A 20920-nucleotide genomic window follows, 5' to 3' on the forward strand; every position below is an offset into this window, starting at 1 on the left:
TCCTCTATGATTTTATTTATGAACTCTTTATTAGAATGGAGTTTTATGCAACACTGTTCCGTTCTCTAAACTATGTCCATTTGCATTCCTCTTAAGCATTATATTAAACTGTTTGGGTACATTACATGTACTAAGGGAGAAGGGTTGTCTGTAGTAAGCCCAAGTTGCAAGATTAATTATCAAAATTAAAATGTGACACCTTTTTAAGACAAAGTGTCACCAAAACCGAAACCTAAGCCAGATGAAAGCAAAAGTGTGCTATGACCTTTAAGTTCTAGGAAATCTTTTCTTGAAGAAAACAGAGGCTAGCGTCATTATCTTTCCAGCTCTCAGTTCCTAAGAAAATGGTCTCATCATGCCAAAATGGGGCAAATGAAGATATTAACATTCGGTATACTTTTAAGTCGTGTAAAGTACCTGCCATAAAGGACAGAAGATTAACCATTAATATTTTGAAGCTCTACAAGATGTGTAAGAAAAATACCAAGACGTGGGAAGGAAGGAAGGAAGGAAAAGAGAAAGAAAGAAAGAAAGAAAAGCCACATAAAAAGTAAAATCACAGGAGAGGAAACACAATAGCTACTCCGTGTGTGTGAGGGTGAGGGATCTTAGTGGTGATGCACTGTGTCCAATAAGGAGGCAGAAACAGTTACTGAAGCAGGAGAAGTTTAATATAAAGAATCAAGCTGTGATGATAGAAAGAAAGAGACCTCCAAAGTGTCCCCTAAGGCTGAGGAAGAGAACCCCAAAAAGGGAAAGTTTGGAATCAGGGCTCAGGAATTCGCCCGAGAGGCTGTGGTTGCGGCCCGTGGGAGAGGGAAATTTGCTGCCCGCCAGCGCCAAGGTCGTCGTAGGACAAACAGCCCTGGGGGTGCGGAGCAGCTGGGTATGCGGGCAGCTGTGCAGAGGGCCGGAGGGATTCTCTGTAGGCCCACGGCCCAGATCGCACAGTGTCTGCGTCTGGAGGTCTGCGGGAAGTTTGGGGGCCCAGAGAATCGGGGGCCCGGTTGCCGGTGTGCCTGGACCGGGAGCTCGAGGGGCTTCCTGCGTAGGAACCAGGGCCACGCTGCGGGCGATGTGGGCGGCGGTGCCTTCGAAGCCGTGGGACCGAGGCTGGGCACGTGGCTTCCGAGATGGCCACCCGGGGCGGAGGGTGCGACGGTGCGAGGGTGCGGGGCGGGGTGTCCCCGTACGCAGGCGTGACTGAGGAGGGCGCAGAGAGCAGCCACCGCTGGAGGCCCGGACCAGCGCTCTGCTCCAGGCCGTGCCACCGCAAACCAGAGCAAAGGCGGGAGAAGGGGCTGGGGACACAAATGGGAAAGAAAGCTGCACCCTACAGGCGATGAGCCCTGCAGAAGGCCTCTGGGCAAAGCCGTGGACAAAGAAGCGCAGCTCCCCGAAGCCTGGCCAGTCCGCCCCTGGCGTCGGGGAAGCCCAGACGCCCGCCCGCGGCGCTTCTCCGGCGCCCTCTACTGACAAAGCACGGCATCGTGCCAAATGCACAAGAAACCCACTTCAAGGTCCATAACCGTTTTCACAGAACCAACAGTGAACGAATTGGGAGCCCAGAGTCAATTAAATAACGAAGATGTCAACAAAATACCAAGTTTTAAAAAAGCAAAATGCACTTTTTGATCTATTCGCAAAGATTAAGAAATGATATTAAATAGTCAACAAATGACAATCAGACCCCTGGTAGAAATACAGATGGATGTAACTTTTCTTGAAAGCCATTTGGTGGTAAATTCATCTTATAATTCAACTTATAGAATCTTATAGTGAAATAAACAGGCATAGAAAGACATTATGCAAAGATACTTATTATATTGGTTTTGTGGTAAAAGGAACTAAATAGCCTAAATGATCAAAAATAGAAAGCAAATGATTAGAGAAGGAAAAAAAATTTACCCAGAGAATAGTATGCAGCTATTAGAATTATGTTTCCAAATAAACTTTATAGAAGAAAATTCTTCTTACATATCTAGCTAAGGATATACATACAAATATTCAAAATATTTTATCCATAAAATAGGTTTCTGTGTGAGTGCACACTCATATTTGTATCCACACAAACCAAAAACACATTAAATGTGGTTATATCTGGGTTAAAGAATTTTGGGTGAATTGTTACTTATTTTTCCATGCTTATTATTTTATAATAAACACTTTCCAAATTAGGAATAGAGAAATTATGATTAAAAAGTTACCAACCAGGGGTGCCTGGGTGGCTCAATGGGCTAAACATCTGACTCCTGGTTTCCACTCAGGTCGTGATAAAAGGGCGTGAGATGGAGCCTCACACTGGGCTCTGCGTTCAGTGTGGAGTCGGCTTGAGACTCTCTCCCTTTCCTTCTTCCCCCTCCTCTGCTCCTCCCCTGCTCACACATTCTCTCTCTCCCTCTCTCTAATAAATAAATAAATCTTTTAAAAAAGGAAACTTACTAACACAAAGTAGCAAGTACATGTAAGCACAGAGTCCTACTAGATGCCAAAACATCAGAGTATTTAGTAAGATATTAACTTAACTTCCGTGGTAGTTTTAAAATGTTTTCATAAAGCCTTTGATATTCCTCCTTTCAAGAGGTCGGACCTAATCCTTCTCACCGTGCAAATGGACCAGACCTAGTAACTCAATCCTGATGAAGAGAGGAAAGCAGAAGGGACAGTGTGGGACTCTGGGACTAGGTCATATAACACTACGGCATCCTCCTTCCTCACTCTCTTGGATCACAGGCTCTGGGGGAAAGGAAAGCCAGCTGCCATGCTGGGAGCAGCTCTGCAGAAAGCCAGAGTGATGGGAATGGAGACTTTTGCCAAAGTCAGCAACAACTGAGGCCTCCTGTCCCCAGCTAGATGAGTGGGTCATGTAACTGTCCCCAGTCAAGTCTTCAGATGACATAGCCCTGTGTAACCATTTGACTACAGCCTCACGAGAGACCCCGAACCAGAAAACCCAGCGAACCCACTCCTGGATTCCCAATTCTCAGAAAACCTATGAGATGAGAAATGTTTGTTGCTACTAAATTTTAGGGTAATTTGTTACATGGCAATAGATAACTGATGCAATTTCTAAGACAAAAATTTTTCAGAAGTATCTTTGCATAATATAAGAATATAAAGTTTCATCATAAAACTCTTTATCCTTGTTCGAGGTGGTTCAAATATTTCACTACCAGTTACCTATTAGTTTAGATTCGATCCCAGATAATGTTAATGCTTACTAATGGTAGAGGACCTGTCACAGTCACCTTATACTCTTCGCTGTACTTAATGTTATGTCTTGTGTATAGGAAGTGCTTGATAAAAATCAATTGAATAAAAGACTTAATGACTTAGTGAATCAGTGAGTAAAAGAATGAGTGCATGAATTAGGAAATACTTTTTTCTAAGTATCTCCTGTATATATGTCTCCTTTTCACAAATCTGACCCAGTAGCTAAAGAAATATAGAATCTTTTCTGAATGGTTTCCCCGAATTTGATGGCATAATTTATTGTCTCTTGCCTCTGTGAAGTATTCAGTTAGGCCATGTTGCTGTGGAATTTTGTTTAGGGCCATTCATGTCGGTTTCAGGAACTGAAGGAGAAAGAAGTCCGTTTTCAAGGCTTGATGAGGTGGAAAACATGGCAGGTTTAACTGCTACGTGGCTTTGTCTACATGTGAAAGGAACGGCGTGGGATTAGGACAAAACCCTCAGCGGCATCCACGTGTCTTCTAAATAAGAAGAGCTAACGCCTATTAGATAGAGTTGTTTGAAATTGTCGAGATTTAACCTACAAAAGCAGCAATTTCAGATTACTCTAATCACACTAATGGCACTGCCATTTACCAAGTAGTATTTTAAGCTTTACGTATATTAGCTGAATTCGTGTTTATTATAGTCCCACAAAGAAACGGCCCTTTCAGCCCAAGGTCATAGATGAAGTAGAAAGCCAGCCATGGAGAAGTTAGGAGATGTGCTAAGGTCTTTAGGAGAAGAGTTAGGTAGGATGTGAGTCACGCTCCAGAATCCACCTTCTTCACCGCTGTAATCTGTCACCTCACATTCAACCAGACTCCATGCATCTGACAGTGACAGCTGACAGTCTGACAGTTGTCAGACAGATCTGACAGTGACGATCTGGTAGTGACAGTCTACTTCCGAAGACAGTTGTGAGAGCTCTAGGAATCACACATGCGAAGGCCGGCCCTTGACGCGTAACAGGTGTGATAGATCTTAGCTGCTGTCGTAATTGAACTACAGTGTGCTCCCCTCCCCCACCATTGTATCCCTATTCTCCACTAGGTCTTACCGCCCGCAGCTAATTAAATTTTTTTTAAGGATTTTATTTATTTATTTGACAGACAGAGATCACAAGTAGGCAGAGAGGCAGGCGGCGGGGGGCAGGGGGAACAGACTCCCCGCTGAGCAGAGAGCCCGATGCAGGTCTTGATCCCAGGACCCTGAGATCATGTCTGAGCCGAAGGCAGCGGCTTAACCCACTGAGCCACCCAGGTGCCCCTATTTAATTTTTGTCTTAAAACCAGCCAGACTGAATCACGCACCATTCCCCAAAACACCTCATCCCCCATCCCACCACACCGCATCTCTGTATGTTCAAATCCTGCCCAGTTTCGAGTCTTTGGCAAGGGTCATTCCTTCCGTGACGTTTCCCAGTCTCTGGGACACTGTGTGATCTTAGACTCCGGTGCATCACGTTCTCAGTTCGCTCTGCTCTCATGACACTGGAAATTTGAAATCTGCCCTTTGTTATGATTCCTTATGTGTCTGTGTCTCACATAATTCGTTATTTATCTGCTTTTAGTGTATTCATATGAAGCTCTACAGCACCAAGCCATGTATGGAATATAATAGAAACTTAAAAAACATTTCTTTGCGTCTAATTTGTTAACGTATATGAATGTGTCAAAAATCACTGGAGTGAGGAAAAAGTATTTAAAATCAAGTAAGTTGGGGGTGCCTGGGTGGCTCAGTCGGTCAAGTGTCTGACTTTGGCTCAGGTCATGATCTCAGTGTCCTGAGATCCAGCCCTGCATCGGGATTCACCGTCAGCAGGGAGCCTGCTTGTCCCTTTCCCTCTCCGCCTCTCTCCTCCCATTTGTATTCCTGTGTACGTGCTCACTCTCTCTCTCAAATCAAATAAATAGCTAATTAAATAAAGTGAACTGTAATGAGGATTAAATTTTTTTCTATAATCAAAATAAACGCACTTATGTAGTAAACCCTAAAACATCACTGCTTAGTTTTAAAAAAAAAAAACTTAAAATTTAAAAAATCTGGAAAAACAAAAGTAAGTCCAAATGATAAGTTCATTATGTCATTTATGCCAGGATTTCTGGGGAGAAGACTGCTATTACAAGTCATCACTGAAATCTCGAGTTGGTAAATATCAGGACCCCTGGGTTGCAATGTCAGCATCACATATATGGGGTAAAGATAAAAGATGGAAGGGTTAGGGAAAAATGGGTAAGGAGCTCAGAGGTCAATTTAAAAATTTAAAGAAGGGAGCACACACGCTCCCTTTATATATACATAAAATATATTAACTATAGTATTATGTATTAATAAATTATTAATATAATATCATAATTAATAATAAATTAATAAATAAACAATATAATATAATAAATAATATACAAATAAATTAATGAATAATTGATGTGTTGATATATTTATAATATAGTACATTCCATATATTGTATATTTTATATATCATATAATATACTGTATATTCAAGGAAAGAGAGATGAGAGAATGAGATGGACAGGAAAGAATGAGAAACTGAATGAACATGGGAGGCATCCTTCCAAGGCCGAGGCTTTAGTTGCAGAGTCAATGGTTAAAGGAGACAGCACTGGATATTTGTTTAACTGTTCATGGAAGGAAATAGCCATTATCTCCTCAATACTGTGAAGTTGAGTTTTCAGATCCTGTTCCTTGACTTGCCAGAGGAGCGCTAATGCACTAGGGAAGAGCCCAGTTTCTGGAGCTGAATGGTCTAGGTTTGCCTCCTGGTTCCAAACCACCTGTGAATGCCTGAGCAAGTTACTTAACCTCTCTGCACGCAATGTTTTCGTCTGTAGAATGGGAAGGTTAGTAATAGCACCTGCCTCATTAGATCGTGATGAGGATCAAATGAATTTTTTCCTGGTAAAAACTTAACAGTAGTACGTGGCACACAGCCCCATGCTGGTTGTTAGTACGCAGCCCGAGACAGCGAGCCGGAATCACGTCTGACTATGTGTCTTTAGGACACCGGTTGTTGCAAAAGCAAACTTAGTTAGCACGTAGGTGACAAGGTACCACCCACAGGACCTATTCCTCACCTCAGTCCTGACCTTTTGGAGCTTTGCTAGTAACTCAAAGACTCTTGGCAAACAGAATGTTAAATATTTTCTTGATTTCATAATGTGTTCAATGCCACAGGCATGAGGCAAAGTCCTGATAGTTCTAGTTTAACCGATGCTGAAAGAAAGAGGCAAAAAGAAGGAAACGTATGTTTTCACCGAGTTCCACCGGAAGGTAAACCTTATGAAGACAGGAATTTTTTTTCTGTTCTGTTTGGTCACTGGTGGGTCACAAGCTCCTAGGACTATGACTTGTACCCAGCAGATACCCACTAAAAATCTACTGAATGAATGAATGTTGTAAGTGCTTCCAAGTACCTTCCAGTTCTACACCTTCAAAAAAGAAAAAAAAAACCAACAACAAAAAAACAAAAACCAAACAAAGACAGTTATAAAGGTAACTTATTATAAAGCACATTCCACTCAGTTCAGCAGGGGAATAGACAGAAACTTCAAAGCTTCACTTGGGTCTTTTACACTCTGGAAACCCAGCAGCCAGTTCCCGGCGAGATGTGGCAGCCCATTACCTCTATCTGAGGTTTTGAAAGGCCCCTGAGATTTCATATTTCTGGTGCAGCTCCTGAGAGGCTGGAAGCTTCTGGGAGAACGGAAGAATGTCAGCTGGTTGTACGAGGGTTACGGTAAGCAGATTTCTCTGCTAAGCAGGAAAGGAGGGATTTAGTGTAGCCTGGCAAGGATCCTTGAGTAACATTGTGAGTAGCTTAAAAATGATGAACAACATTAGTATTTTGGATATGAGACATGCGTTTTATTACTCATGAAAAGTAAAAGGCAGAGCTCAGCAAAGACTTCACTTGGACATTTCCTGGAATCATCTGCTTCCCAAGAGAGACTGGCACTTTTCAATCAGTTTGGACCCCTGGGGGGAAAAAAAATCAAATAAGTACATCTGTAACAAAACAAAACATCTGAACAACTATGATCCCCAAATAGAAAATCTTTAAGACTTGTCTATTATAGGCCTGAGAGAGGCTCTAATGTGCCCACAGCTCAAGGTCTTGGAATTTCTTAGAGCCTAGTCTCTGAGCTTAAGGGCTTTACTAACTGCAATGTCTCTCCCCCCTCAGGACCCCAGATTCGGAATAAATAAAAATTTGTTTTTTCCTCACAAAAATATGGGACTCTTGCTGCAGGGTAAGAAAACAGACAATCAACATCAGATTCTCCTTACATTTTAAAGCTTCCCAAGGCTAATCCCATGCTAAACCATTATCAGGTATAAGAACTTAAGAAGAATAAAATCACCAACATTATCAGTGTCTCTACTGCCTTCATACATACTGAAATCAACCTCGATGTTAACTCCAGAAGTTCTCTTCAATTTTTACCCAGGTAGGCTTTATTCAAATAAAAGTTATTTGTGGAAGCCCAGAGAAATCAATAAAAGTTAACTCTTAGTTAACTGTGGGAATGGGAACCTAGAACTCCACTGCTGAGATGAACACACACACACACACACACACACACACACACACACAGCCCCCCAGGTGATAGATGGCTTGCACTCCTAAGAGCTCCTAGCACCCTGTAGGACATGGTTAGAAGTCAGTTAATTTAGTCCTTCTTCCTGTCCTCAAACAGACCACATTTAAATCCTCTGGAGTCTGGAATCTATTTAAGATTGTTTTTAAAAATTGCTCCCCAGTTTAACGTATCCTCGTTTCTTTGGCTACTCATGACTTTGGATTTAAGAAGGGCCTTGAAAATGCCTTTTAAATTTAAAAGATTTAAATCCATCTTCATGGGAAATTTTCCCATAAGCTTAACCTCAAGACCCTCATATTTAATCTTGTTCATTGGCTCTGAACCTAACAAGAGTGGAGTAAGTCATATTTCTCTATATCTGTCCCTCTCGACTGTATTTATTTCATAGTTCCTCAATAAATTTCTAATTTGTAATGATAACAAATGTTGGGGTAAGGGGAACATTTCTGATAAAGGTAAGGTAGAAGAAAGGCTTCTGAGAAACTATCATAATAATGAGAAATGTTCTGCATGAAATAAGGGATGGTAGCATTATATCTTGAGGCAAAGTCCAAGGAAGATATTGAAATATAAAACATGGACTCATATAATGGAGGGCAGAGATCAGAGAAAACAAAGAAGAGACATTTTCCTTACACTGACACCAAATTAGTCACTCTGGCTTCCTATGATCCTAGACATGTTGGTAGACTGCTAGCATGTCACTCATCTTAAGACTTTGGAATAAACATTACCAGTCAATTTCTCCATATCCCTGTGACATGCTTTTCAACACTTCTTTTTTTTATTATAGATACTCTCTGGACATAACAATTTGCCCAGATTCTTTTAAAATGTATTGTCTCTCATCTCTTCCAAAATCCCAGTGCAATAATGGTAAAAATATTATTTTAAAAAAAGAAGAAATCGGGGCCCTGCATGTCTCAGTGGGTTAAAGCCTCTGCCTTCTGCTCGGTTGATGATCCCAGGATCCTAGGATGGAGCTCCACATTGGGCTCTCTGCTCAGCAGAGGCTGCTTCCTTCTCTCTCTCTCTCTGCCTACCTCTCTGTCCACTTGTGATCTCTATCTGTCAAATAAATAAATAAAATCTTTAAAAAATAAAAAAGAATAAGAAATCTTTATCAATGCTAAAAAGAAAAAAAAGCAACAAGATATAATGATGAACGAGGAATGAGGAAAAAAATGAATGAGAAAAAAAAAGTCATCAGTATGATATTGACCAATATTTCAAAGTACAAAAATAGGAACTCAAGATAATAAAAGGATGAGATGTCACATCAGTAAAAGAACAGAAAGTCATTGACTTCTGAATTGGTTTTAGTTCTTGTCTGCTGCCCAGCCTGTTTTATAAAATTCTTAAAGATTCCTGTAGCCACCACTACCCTTTCAATAAGCTAATCTTGACTTAGCCAGAATTCAATCCTATTATTATATCCAAAGAACCCCCATTGACAATCAGCAAAAATATTGTGCAAATATATAGACAAAATAATATTTTAAAATGCAAAGACCCAGAAAGTTTATCTCCCAGGTGTTCATTCTGAAATAATACATGCGTATGCACATATGTGTTAGGAACGTAGTCCAGCAAAACAAAATAGTCCAGGAAAAAACATAAAATAGTATTTTAGAAATAGTCCAATTTACCCAGGATTACACTAAAATGAGACCCCATGTGGACAGCCATGAATCATTAGATTATTAGAAATTATTAGAAATAATTAGATCCATTGAAAAATTAAGTCAGAGGACTTTTTGAAATATACTTTTAAGAAGACAGAATATTCTGTTACAAAAACTCTATTATTAAGAACCTGAAACATTTCAGCGGTATCACGAAAGTAGGTGCTTTATTTGCCAACATAGAAAAAGAGAGACAATTAACAACTCTCAAAAACAGAAGGATATACTAGGGAATTGTAATCCAAATGTGCAAAACTAATAAAAGTGGCGTGATTTTCTGCAGCTTAGGTAAGAAAAAGATTTTGTTTAATCTCTACACCTTTTAACAGGGTAAGTCATTCCATTGGTCCATCCATTCATGGTACTAATGTAAATAGTGTTCCAACTAAACACACAATTAAATATAGTATTTAATGGTTTCCAGTTTTTAGCAACCACTTATGAACAAAGCATATGAACCTTATATTTAATATGCAGATAAATAAACCCAGACAATGTAAACATAATAGTATATATAGCTTTCGGAGGGGGAGATAAACCATGTGGACTCTGAGAAACAAACTGAGGGTTTTGGAGGGGAGGTGGGTGGAGGGTTGGGTGAGCCTGGTGTTGGCTATTATGGAGGGCACGTATTGCATGGAGCACTGGGTGTGGTGCATAAATAATGAATTTTGGAACGCTGGAAAAAAACAAAAAACAAAATAAAATGAAATTTTTTTTAAAAGCTGGCAAGGAAGTCAAAGGAAGTTTAGACATGGTAACTATTTTTGGAGAATCACTAGATGCTGACTGGTATTAAAGGGCCAAGAAATAACATATAACTAATAAAAGAATTAAAAATACTTTTAAATAAATTAAGAAAACATCTAGAGATAGGCTTCTGGAAGTTAGCCTAAATACACTTAATTCATTATGTGATGTTAATATTTTAAGAAACTACTACAGCAATGATGGTAATCACTGGAACTAAAAGTGAAAACTTAAACTGGTTACCTTTTGGGAATGGGAAATGCACCCTGGTCTTCTGCTTGAACTTTTACTATGTTCGTGCATTACCTACACAATTTTCAAAGCTTGTGTAACTGTAAGAAACTGTGGTAAGAAACTGAACATAGTAACCGGGAATGACCTGATCCACATAAGTTTGGGTTATCACGTTGGTTCATCTGATCCTTGTTTTCTCTTCAGAAACACATCCAAGATTGTGGTAGCTCTGATACTAGACCCAACAAGCTGGTAGGTACAGACGACTTAACCAGCAGATCTTTCCACATGAACCTGGTTTAAGTCACATCTAACAGTAGAACCTTGCCTTTTTTCCATTGTTAAATTTCATATATTATTTTCAAAACATTGTTTTAACTTGCCCACATTTCTGCTTATTCATGTTTACCTTCTTCTATATTATATTCTGTTGGTTGATAGGGAAATATCTTGGGCTATAATTATCGTTCCCCACTGACCTGGCAGAGAGAATTTCTCTGAGTTGAATTTTCTCTTTGAACCTGCTGATGTCTACAATTTATTTCATGAAATGTGAGATGCCTTTTCTCTGGATGATCCAAATTCACCCTGTATAGCTGAGTTTCTTTTTTTTCCCCCTTTTATATATTTCAGTTGTACTCTTGCCAACATTCCAACATTGACTTTGGTCCATCCTTTTTCTCCTCAGAATTTGGCTTGCTTCTTAAAATGTCTTCCATCTTGTCTAAAAAGGTTTTATCTTCCCAATGGCTATAGTTAGAAAGACAGTCTTCAATCCTGCCTACTTTCTCTTTTAACAGGCAGAACAGGTTCCCATAATCGACTCTTAAAATCTCAAAAGAAAACAAAGAACATGCCTGCAGGTCCTTGGAGCGCTTAGTCTTTTCTAGCTAACTTGGAACAAGCACAGACTGCCCTTTGGCTGAGCCTCTTCACTTCTGGGGTCTTGGTTCCAAGGGGCTTCCTAGAGTAGCTAGGTTTTATTCCTTTGCACTAGAGTCAACCTAGACTCCTTTCATAAAGGTAGAAGTACAAAGACACCAGTTCTTGGCGATAAAATTCTTAGGTAGTTTGGTCATCTACCCCACATTTTTTTGCTAAGCCTGTTTATATACTATAAGGCTGTTTTTAAAAATATTCCAGTCGTAGCTTAATATTTAATATCCCCCAATTCTCTCCCTTTCTTTCATAAATGTTATTTCCAATTGTTTCATTACTTCCCCTCCTGTCCTTGGTTCCAGCTTCTCACTGAGAGTTGGGCATATGGAAATATGGGGAGGGGATAGGGAACAGTGTATAATCAGCCGCTTGCACCTTAGCCAAGTAACTCTTTTTTTTTTTTTAAGATTTTATTTATTTATTTGACAGAGAGAGATCACAAGTAGGCAGAGAGGCAGGCAGAGAGAGGGCAGAGAGAGGAGGAAGAAGGCTCCCCGCGGAGCAGAGAGCCCCATGCAGGGCTGGATCCCAGGACTCTGGGATCATGACCAAAGGCAGAGGCTTTAACCCACTGAGCCACCCAGGTGTCCCAGCAAAATAATTCTTATAGGGGTTCCCAAATGAGCAGCGTCAGCAGCACCTGGGAACTTGTTGGAAGTGTAAATTATCAGACCCCACCCCAGAACTACCGAATCAGACACCCTGTGGGAGGAAAACGCTGATTTTGTTCCAGCAAGCTCTGGAATTGATTGGATGCGCACTAACATTTCAGAATCACTGCCTTGGAATAATCAGACAAGGGTAAACTTGACAAAACGTTAGAGATAAGGCATAATTACAGATAATAAGCATTTTTATCCAAAGAAGTAATTCTGGCCAACTTTAATTAACATGATATATTCTTCAGATAGCTTCTATTTTCTCCTTTAATTCGGGGGAGAGATCCTAAAAGAAAGTAGAGAGAGGAGGGAAGGGAAAAGAAAAATAGTAGGGCTTTTAAACCATTAAGTTAGATCAGTGCTGGGCGAAAGCCCTGGGAAAAACCCACAGAACTCTCCCTATCATGCTGCTTTCCAATAATAGTTTGAGCAAGTCGTATTCTTACGCAGAAGCGAGAATACGTCAAGAAAACTCCCTTGGGAATTCGCAGACACAGGCCCTTCTTGAGTGTGTTGATCTGTGTGGCTATGGGGTTGTTACTCAGGTGGAAACCTGTTCTCTGAACGCTCTACAAAAAGCAAAAATACTTTAAAATAAATAAATAGACTCTAGCGTAGGTGATTACTCTGACTTTGTCATTAGCGAGTCTGGGAGTCAGTACAGTTTTTCTGTGAACAGCCTGACAGTCAATATTTGGGACTTTGCAGTTCATAGAGTCTCTGTCACAACTCATCAGTCTGCAATTGTTTAATGCAGCCATTGTGGACAGAAAGCAGCCAGAGAGAATAAGTAAATAGATGGGCAGGACCGTGTGTCAGACAACCTCATTTATATAAACAGGAGGTGGAGTCGATTAGCCTGAGGGCTGTCATTTGCCTGCCCTTGACTAGACCAAAGACATTTGATTTTTAACATAAATAATGTAGTTTAGCTAAATAGGTAGAAAAGAGCCACTGAAGGTAACTAAGGATTCATAAAAATTGTTACCTGTGAAAACATTTCCCTGGGCCACTGCTAAACTTAACCCTGGTCCGAATGGTCCCAGCCCATTTGCACTATAAAGTCTGCTTTACTTTTTCCACCTACACTCTGCATTCCTCTGCTCAGATACTATAATCTACTCTACCTGAGTTTCTGCTCCTCCCGTCACGTCCCTGGGACAGCAGTTTGTCTTGGGTCCCCTCCATGAATTTTCATGAATTTTCTGTGCCGCATCCTACCATGATATTCTTAGAAATTTAAGTCCTACGACTTAGAATGAAAATCATTTACTTGTTAACTATATGCAATTAGATGAATTCCAGAAAACAGTCTGCTGGTGGTCCGTTCGGTGGGTGTGCACACAGACTCTGCCCTGTCATCATTTCTTCCTCTCTCTGTTCTTCAACCTCTCCGATAATGATCTTCTGGCCACCGAGAAAATGAAACCCTTTCCATTGGCTCCTTAGTGAAGCCCCAAACTACATTTGGGGACTATTCCTGACTGTGCCCCAGAAATTTCTAGAACAAAACTACAGTTTGCCCAGACAGGTTTTTAAACTGTTATTTCTTGGGGCGCCTGGGTGGCTCAGTGGGTTAAGCCTCTGCCTTCGGCTCAGGTCATGATCCCAGGGGCCTGGGATCGAGTCCCGCATTGGGTTCCCTGCTCAGCAGGGAGCCTGCTTCTCCTCATCTCTCTCTCTGTCTGTCTCTCTGCCTATTTGTGATCTCTATCTCTGTCAAATAAATAAATAAAATCTTTAGAAAAAAAAAATTAAAAAAAAATAAACTGTTATTTCTTTAAAATTTCATGACATTCCAAGGACACCCTTTCTCTACAATTATCCAAATCTTCAGTCCGTCGTGCCTCCTCACACCCCCAATCCTAAATATCCCCACGCCATCTGGTGTCATGACTGGTATGCGACTCTATCCCTGTCTAAACCGCTAGTTTTCTCAATCACATATCTTAAAGCCGAATATAATGGATTCCACCAATCCATCTGGACTGCAATTTTCTCTGCATTCACCCACAATTAGGACGGAGAAAGGGTTTTTGTTTTGTTTAGTTCTGTTTTTTTAACTTCAGTACATCCTAAGCACACTGCGAGAATAGATAAACAGATACCTCTTCTCGGAAACACATTTCCCTTGTCTCTGCTGGGCAGCACTTCTCCACCACGTGGGCAAAGCTGTCAGTCATGGATTGGAACTGCATCTCTCTGGCGTATGGCTTCTGCTTCACGAGGTGGCTGAGGAGCCTGAATCAGAAAGGAGTGGCAAAAACACAAGTACCCGCTGAGTTCTAGAAGGCCAGCTTGCACACCTGCCTTACTGATTTAAAGCTGGGACCACCCATGCCTCTTTGTCACCCACACTCTGACGCTTCGAAGCCCTGAAAACGCGGTGATGTGTTCACAGGTCGCACTGCCCATCTCCATCTTCGTGTTTTACACCCAACATGCTTTTCTTCCAGGACATCTCTTTTACATAATTCATACATTAAATTTAATGATTTTTATATAATTGTTACTAGGATAGAGATTTTTGTTTTCTATTTTCATGGCATTGGTTGGTAAATAGATGGATATAGTAAGCTAAATTGTTTTCCTATATTTTGTTAGGAATATTTATGCTGAACAACCAGCTTCCAAATAAATATTGTAAGTATGACACACCTGAAAGCTAAGGGTCTTTCATGCATTATTAATGATAAACCAATAAACTAATTTCAAACTATCATGGCTTAACAGTATCTCTGACGTTTTTCACCGAAGAGTTCCCCCCACAACGGTAGTTTCAACCACTTTGAATATTCAAAAGTGTAACCTGGTTTCTGTCTCTCTACTTAATAAAATAGTATTCCAAATCTTCCAGTGTTATCTTTTCCCTTTCTCTCTTTTTTTCAACGTTTTAGACCAAGGCAGATTTAACCAAAGAGAAAATAAGTCATGAGGGGTCGGGAAAATGTACATTAATTGGTATTTTACTGTTCAACCAAAAACCCTTGCTGATTCTTCATTTTCAAATTCATTGATAATACCCAGTGGCCTTATCTGTGCCTTGAATGGGTATAAAAGAAAATATCTCAAAACTCGAAGTAGCTATTTCTATGACAATTTAAACCAGGGGTCTAGTAAACAATTGCAGATAGTAATTATTTTAGGCTTAGAAGTATAATATCATATCACAAGACAGAAGACTCCAAACTCCCATTTGCCTGGGGTGGGCTGCCCACGTGACAGGTGGCAGACACGGTTTGTGTCCAGCTGCCATCCGCTGGAGACGATGGGGAGGCGGGACCCGCCGTGGAGGGAGGAGGTACAGCAGGTGCGCACCGGGCCGGTTCCGCTTTCCGCCCCGACACGCCATGCTCTTCTCCCCGCTGTCTCAATGCGGCCAGCTAGCCCCAGCTGCTCACGGGGTCATTTGACTCCTAGACTAAGAGGCCACCACCTTTTGCTGCCCGGTAGCGACCAACAGCAACATCGCCAGCATATGTGGGCACCAGCTCAGGCACTGTGCAACTGCGAGCATGGTCGCCTGAAGGAAGGCAGGCCCTGGGAGCAAAGTGGGGGACATGGATAGAGCAAACTTGGAGCTTTGCAGGTCTCAAGCGTAGCCCAGTCAAACAGTGCCCTCGGGACCGACAAAATCAGCTGCGCCCTCAGGCCCATAGCCCGCTCCCATTAAACAAGAGAACAAGACCTCCAGCTGAGTGGTAGTCCATGGGACATGCCTCTTTGAAGTTGTCATTTCAATTCCACCCTCTCCCACGCCCCCAGCCCTCACACCCGCAGCCTGCCTTGCCGATACACAAAGCTAAAACAACAGCAGAACTGAAAATATTAGAAAAGCAGAAGCTAATGATTTCTTTCTTTCTTTCTTTCTTTCTTTCTTTCTTTCTTTTTAAGATTTTGTTTATTTGTCAGAGAGAGAGAGGGCACAAGAGCAGTAGGAGTGGCCGCCGAGGGAGAAGCAGGGAGCCCGATGTGGGACTCAGTCCCAGGACCCTGGCATCGTGATCTGATTGGAAGGCAGATGCTTAACCATCTGAGCCACCCAGGCGCCCCACTAATGATTTCTTTTCAGAAACTACCTCAAAAGGAGGCTGGTTTGACGAACACATCATCGTTGTCCCTCAGTTGCCAGACAGAGCTGAAAGAAGCTAAGAGATTTTAACTACCTCCATGTTTGCCTCCTAAGTCCTAGGAATCTAGCGGGGAAAATCAGATACACCGGGAACAAAGATTTATGTACAAAAATGCTCATTGTCACAATGTATGTTGGTTAGAAATTGAAAACAATTTTCATGTCCAGCAATAAGAAATGGTTAAATTCATTATGGAACCCAGATGGTGGAATAGTATAGAGCCATTAAAATGTGGTTTTAAAGAATAATTAGTGACCAAAATGCATACATTATAATTTTTAAAAGCTATACAAAAGAATAGTGGCAACAGCCAACATCTTTTGAGTGTATGGATATCTACTATGATCGAGGCAGTGTGCTGAGAATTTATATTATTCCATGTAATACTGTCACTTACCTTTTTTTTTTAAAGATTTTTTTATTTATTTATCAGAGAGAGAGGGAGAGAGAGCGAGCACAGGCAGACAGAATGGCAGGCAGAGGCAGAGGGAGAAGCAGGCTCCCTGCTGAGCAAGGAGCCCGATGTGGGACTCGATCCCAGGATGCTGGGATCATGACCTGAGTGGAAGGCAGCCGCCTAACCTACTGAGCCACCCAGGCGTCCCCACTTACCTTTTTAATAAAGCTGTATGTCATCTCCACTTTGCATTAGTATCTGTGATTTCAGACCTCCTGGGAATATTACAGTCTGGGGCATATACAGCAAACCAGTGAGGTCAGCCTCCCTCCCAGAAGGCAAAGGGATTGGGAACCACTTGGGAGAACTCCTCCGGAGACCAAGTCACCCTCGCAGACCTCCATCCAGTAAGAGAGCTTGATCAGTGGAAGACGGGAATGATTTCATGGTTCCCCAACTGGGCCTTCATTGGTCTCATTTCTGAGTTACACGGGGTCCGCACTTTGAAAAAGTGCCGTAAAGGAACTTTCCTTGAAGTCCTGCCGACCATGGGGACACACCCAGCACTGCCCTGGGACCTGCCGCACGTGGGTAATCCTGGGGGTCGGGGGAAGGACTGATCTTTTTTTCACGACAAAACAGAAAGCAGCTTTGTCATTTCAAGGGATCCATCCTATAGCTGAGCAGGAGACAGCAGCAGCTGGAGGGCAGGACCATTCCCAGGGGCCCAGGAGTGGTGCCAGGGAGTGCATGTTTGGAGAATTCCTGGGGGTGAAGGGAGTTTCCTAAGCTCTCCCCTCAAGATTCTAGGGATAATTGCTGGAGCCAAAATTTTGTATAAGCAGCTAGTCGCAAGATTGTGCAAAACTTGTATTATTAAAGATTAGACCACAGACTGATGGGCAAAGGGCAATTGTGGGAGCGTGTGCGTGTATGTGTATGTGACATATATTCCTATACTACATGTATGTTTATACTGGGCAGCTCTGCAGTGTTGGAATAAAAGTATTTTGATTTTCTTCTCTCCTATATTTTCTGAATTTTTTGCAATTATTATGCATTACTTTAATAGTAACAGAAATCAATATTTCAAAAAGAAATAGAATAGTATAAACATTATTTTTTCTCTCCTACAGTTCTGTAGTTAGTCTTCTAATTAGATCTAAACTTGATCCCACTTGAAAGAAAATGCTGTACTTGTTTTTAAGTGTCTCTACGCAATTTAAGTCTGTATGGTTAGATATATCCTCAAACCAGTTTCCACTACCTTTGAATAATCATTATCAGTTTTTAGGAAATTACTTAGTAAAAGTGAGAAATACAGGCTCTTTCCCATTGGAATTTGATGGAATTTGTCTTAGAATGTATTTTCCTACAAAAACAATACTAATCATGATGCTGAAATTCACTGTCCCACCCTGAGAGCATAGGCTTGCAGAAGTCCCCGGTAATAGAAACTACCTGTCATGGTACCTACACTGCGGAAATACCCCATCTCCAAACATGTAGTAGGGCTTCTATAGTCTGGCTTAGGGCATTCGGCATGGAAAGGGCGGGAGCTGGTGTAGGAAGGAGACAGAGTTTACTACTGGTTCATGCAAAATCTGGACTCCTCTTTCCTTCCGACGTCATAAAAAGGGCACAAACGTTGAAGTCAAACTAACTTTGGTTCAACTAGGTAGTGTGATGGTGAGCAAGACACTTAACCTCTCTGACTTGAATCTATAAAAAGAAAATTTGAACACTTACATTGCAAGGCATTTGGAAGGGCCCCAAAATAGCGCATTAAAGGGCTGAGTATAGTAAGGGGCATACTTCAGGCAGTAAATAATGGCAAAGGTAATAGTAATGATCAATAGCTGTAATAATAATAGCACATCTTACTTCCATTTCAAATTATCAGTTGCTTCCAACCATGGTCTCCTTCTTCCCTGATTCTCACAATAAATACTACCTTGTCACGGCTCTTCTCCTGTTCATTCATTTATTCCATTCATCAAAAGACTGATGAGCATCTTTACAATTTCCCTGAGGATCCGAGCTATAGATCCAATAGTAATAGAGAAACCTAATGAGAGAGCCAGGAAAACTCTCTTGTCTATACCCTCCTCTTCTCTCACTTATAAGCTGTGGGGTCCAAGTGCTGTCATGGCTCGGCCCCTCCCAAACCCTCTAGTCTCACCCCAAAAGTTTATTTTCCTTCTCTCACTTATGCGTTGGTCACACTGGACCACTCTGCTTTCCGCTGCTGGGCGGTCTGGTTTCCACTGGACCACTCTGCTTTCCCCTGCTGCGTGGGCAGGTTTCCAAATGCACTTCCCCGGAGGGACCAGTAGGGGGAAGGCCAGCAAGACTGCTGGGTTTCCAGAACACCAGCCAGCGGCTGCTTATTTGAAACCAGGAGAAACACCAAATTGTACTGGAAGAGGGATGGGTGAAGAAACTCCCTTTATGAGAAGACAGAAGTTCTGGGAATGAGATTCAGAGCAGGGGTATCAGGAGGTCATGTTACCCCGCCTTGGAACTCCATACATAAAGGCAGTCATTTCTACACCTGGGGACTCTGTGCCTTTTAGAAGCTTGGCTCCTTCCCCCTAAAAACTGTGAAGCACTTGTGATCTGCTTGCAGTAGATTTACCTCTCCTGCCCATTTCCTCCCTCTCCCACCCCGATCTCTCTACCTACAAACCTGATGGTTGTAATTCAAAAATATTTCCCTTAATTCTATTTTTCAGCTTAGAATTTTTTTTAAAAGATTTTATTTATTTGACAGAGAGAGATCACAAGTAGGCAGAGAGGCAGGCAGAGAGAGAGGAGGAAGCAGGCTCCCTGCTGAGCAGAGAGCCTGATGTGGGGCTCGATCCCAGGACCCTGAGATCATGACCCGAGCCGAAGGCAGCGGCTTAACCCACTGAGCCACCCAGGCGCCCCCAGCTTAGAATTTTTAATTTACCTTATAAAATCTTAAATCCTATTTTTAATTCAGTACCACCAACTTTTTTTCAGTTTTCCACTTCGATGATATTAATATTTTATTGTCATTAAATGTATCCACCATTTCATTTAAAGTACATTCTGGTCTTTATATACTCTCTCAAATCTTCACATTTCAATTCAATATTTTTAATTGGATTTTAAATTTTTTTACTTTGAGCTTCTGTTTCCTTTCGATTGTTTCTATCGTATTACATAATCTCAACTTCTACCTTCTCTTCTACCTTGCTTAATTTTTACTTTTCCCTCCAGAAGCCCCTTCACTGGTTTTTTGTTTGCTTGTTTTACATTTATGCTGTGAATTATAAGTCAGCCCGAATTATAAAGGGATGAAAGCCATAGAGAGCCCTTACCACTATCCCAGGAAGTAAGAGGGCTTTTTTCCAATTTGACTCTTGATTCCCAATACACATTCTCCCAGAATAGTCCAGAGATCTCTACATTAAGTGTTTCTATGCTATTGTTTTCTCCACACAGAGAACATAGTGAATTCACTAGAACAAGGATGATTCCTAATGTTTCATACTTTTTATTAGCTATCCCTTATCTGAAAGCTCAGTGTTTTATTTTACTTTATTTTATTTTATTTACTTATTTTACTTTATTTTATTTTTTTGAGAGGCAGAGAGAGAAAGCGCAGGTGTGCGTAGGAGGGGAGGAGCCGGGGAAGAGGGAGAGAGCAGGAGACAGGGAATCTTGAGCAGGCTCCACACCCAGCCCAGAGCCCGGCTGGGGACTTGAACTCATAATCCTGAAATCATGACATAAGCTGAAATCAGGAGTTGGACACTTAACCAACTGAGCCATCCAGGCACTCCAAGAACTCAGTGTTTTAAAAACCAGTATTATAACCCCTTGATTAGGGTTCACTAAAAGCTATGTGTTGGTAAAGGTATGTGCTTTGAGCCAGATAGCTTGGGCGAATTTTCCAGCTCCACAACCTATTCACCTGTGGCGTGATCTCATACCAATCTTCTTGCCCCTTACAACTAAAATGGCATATAATGTTATCTGCCTCGTACATCTGTGGTAAGGATTTGGTGAGATGCCGTACATAACGCAGTGTCTATCTATGCCCGGAGAGCGTCCTCAAGAGAAGGCAAGCATGCACGCTAGGAGTGACAGAGACCTCGTTCCCCTACGTTCCTGAGTCCAGCCTGAGCAAACAAAAGAATGGCTAACTGAACACGACAGTGGTCTTCAGGTGTTGACTGGAAGTGTTAAAGTCTAGTTTGAGAATGGCTCACCCTGGCCACCGCAGAAAGGATTCCAAGGG

The 20920-nt window shown here is 41.6% G+C and overlaps 1 protein-coding gene across 2 annotated transcripts in view; it reads right to left on the reverse strand.

Annotated features, from left to right (window-relative positions):
* Positions 1 to 7096: 7096 nt before the first annotated feature.
* Positions 7097 to 20920, reverse strand: part of LOC131823230 (alpha-fetoprotein-like) — a 63150-nt gene continuing 49326 nt past the window's right edge. For both annotated transcript variants that reach the window (XM_059159325.1, XM_059159334.1), the window contains 2 exons: positions 14229 to 14361; positions 7097 to 7227 (listed from right to left, as the gene is read on the reverse strand). In XM_059159325.1, the coding sequence (XP_059015308.1) occupies positions 7180 to 7227; positions 14229 to 14361 (181 nt within the window). In that variant the 3' untranslated portion in view covers positions 7097 to 7179. The remainder of the gene's footprint in view (positions 7228 to 14228; positions 14362 to 20920) is intronic.

The sequence above is a fragment of the Mustela lutreola genome, chromosome 1 (assembly GCF_030435805.1).
Source record: "Mustela lutreola isolate mMusLut2 chromosome 1, mMusLut2.pri, whole genome shotgun sequence".
In the NCBI taxonomy this organism is placed as follows: Eukaryota; Metazoa; Chordata; class Mammalia; order Carnivora; family Mustelidae; genus Mustela; species Mustela lutreola.